Here is a 1610-nt window from a genome sequence, read left to right as displayed (position 1 = left end):
AAGGAAAAGAAGAGAAACAAAACATAAAGAGTAAGTAAGTATGCAAGGAAAATGATTTTGAGCACGTTTACCGCAAATGTTCATATAATCGAGAAAAGAGAAGTAAATTCTTCACAGAAAGTTTCTTTCAGACTTTTCTTTATCGCTCAATGGATCCTGAAACATACTACGCAGTTTACGGAAAGATTCGCCAAAACACTATCTTTTGTTAATAAAAACTACAAGAATAAAAAAATTACCAATTTTGAAAAAACGTTTTCGCCAATATTCCCCAAAACAACAAGTCTATAGTCCATGAAAGTTTGCATTTTTTCGTAAAAAACCTTTTCCTACAAAAATGGTTTTATTGGCGACAATCGATAAGAAACGATGAGAAGAGTACATAAAACCTAATCCGGCGGTTCCAAGTTTGCAGTTTCTCGAGATATTTGGAAAAAATGGGAAGCTGACCTTTGCATTGAGATAGATAATGTGCAAAATTAAGAGGCCATTTATTCCACAACTATAACAACTACTGGTTAGTTTGGATTGCAACTCTAGAAGACGCTTTATTTTAACCATATCAGACTATAACCATCACAACTATCCCAAATTTTGAAAACACATTTCTCGCCATTTTCGCAAAAACAACCAAGTCTCTAGCCAATGAAATTTTGCAATTTTCGAGAAAAATTCCTATCTCCAAAAATTAAATCAAGTGATTTGAATCAGTATAGAATTTTCTTTTAACAATGATAAAATTATCTGGACAGCTGTTCATTCCGTATTTGTTGAGATATGTGAGAAAAAGTGTGGCTGAAATAGAATTTTAACGAAGTAGAAACAAAAAGTAGAGAAAGATAAAAGTTCTATCAGTGTTCATACAGAATGGTTTCATTAATTTTAGAAAAAGACTGTCAATGCTTTCACAGGAAAAGGGGAATTTATTTTAATAAGAATTGTTCCTGATTTTCATTTACTAACAGTGACTTTGAAAATTAAAAAACTTTGTTCACTGAATTTTTTAATTGATAACAATTCACAGATAAGGATTAACCAGAAATGTCAAATTTGAAAACTATTTTCGTTCATAAAACTAGTTTTTCTCTTCTTAAAATGTCAACTCCCAACGTAAACTGGCAACTCTATCAAATTACTCAAAAAATCATCGATTGCGGGTTATTAAAAATTTACGTACCTTTAATTGGCACACAATTGCTTACACTGATCATCAAATGATTTCATAACTCACCGTACTTTCTGAGAAGAATGGAATAATTTTCACTGCACTTACTGATGGATTCCTCTGTGAGGAGAAGGTTAACACACCCAATTTTTTTGTTGTGTAGAAATACTTGAGATTTACTTCATAGTGCCATTCTGCTGAACTACGCCCACCATTTCCTGAAATGACGGAACATAAAATATGCTAATTGATGACTTTTCTATCCATACTCACTCGCTGTTAGATTTTAAGTTTAAAAATTGGTACCATCTACATATAATTAACCTAGAATGCAGAAGAAGAAATTGTCTATCAAATAACTATTATTTCATTATTTTATGACAATGTGACAGCAAACGGGAAGGATGCAAAAATGGAGTATTTGTAATTAATAAGTTTACAATAT

General features: G+C 31.4%; 1 protein-coding gene across 1 annotated transcript; it reads right to left on the bottom strand.

Moving 5' to 3' along the window:
* Positions 1-562: 562 nt before the first annotated feature.
* Tsp_13784 (conserved hypothetical protein) lies at positions 563-1383 on the bottom strand (the record flags this gene model as incomplete). Its single annotated transcript, XM_003370384.1, has 2 exons — positions 563-679; positions 1232-1383. Coding segments are annotated over 2 exons (269 nt in total), but the record flags the coding sequence as incomplete, so codon positions are not given.
* Between the last annotated feature and the right edge of the window lie 227 nt (positions 1384-1610).

Source organism: Trichinella spiralis, assembly GCF_000181795.1.
Source record: "Trichinella spiralis strain ISS 195 chromosome Unknown Scfld825, whole genome shotgun sequence".
NCBI classification, from domain to species: domain Eukaryota; kingdom Metazoa; phylum Nematoda; class Enoplea; order Trichinellida; family Trichinellidae; genus Trichinella; species Trichinella spiralis.
This window is presented reverse-complemented; position numbering and strand designations above follow the sequence as displayed.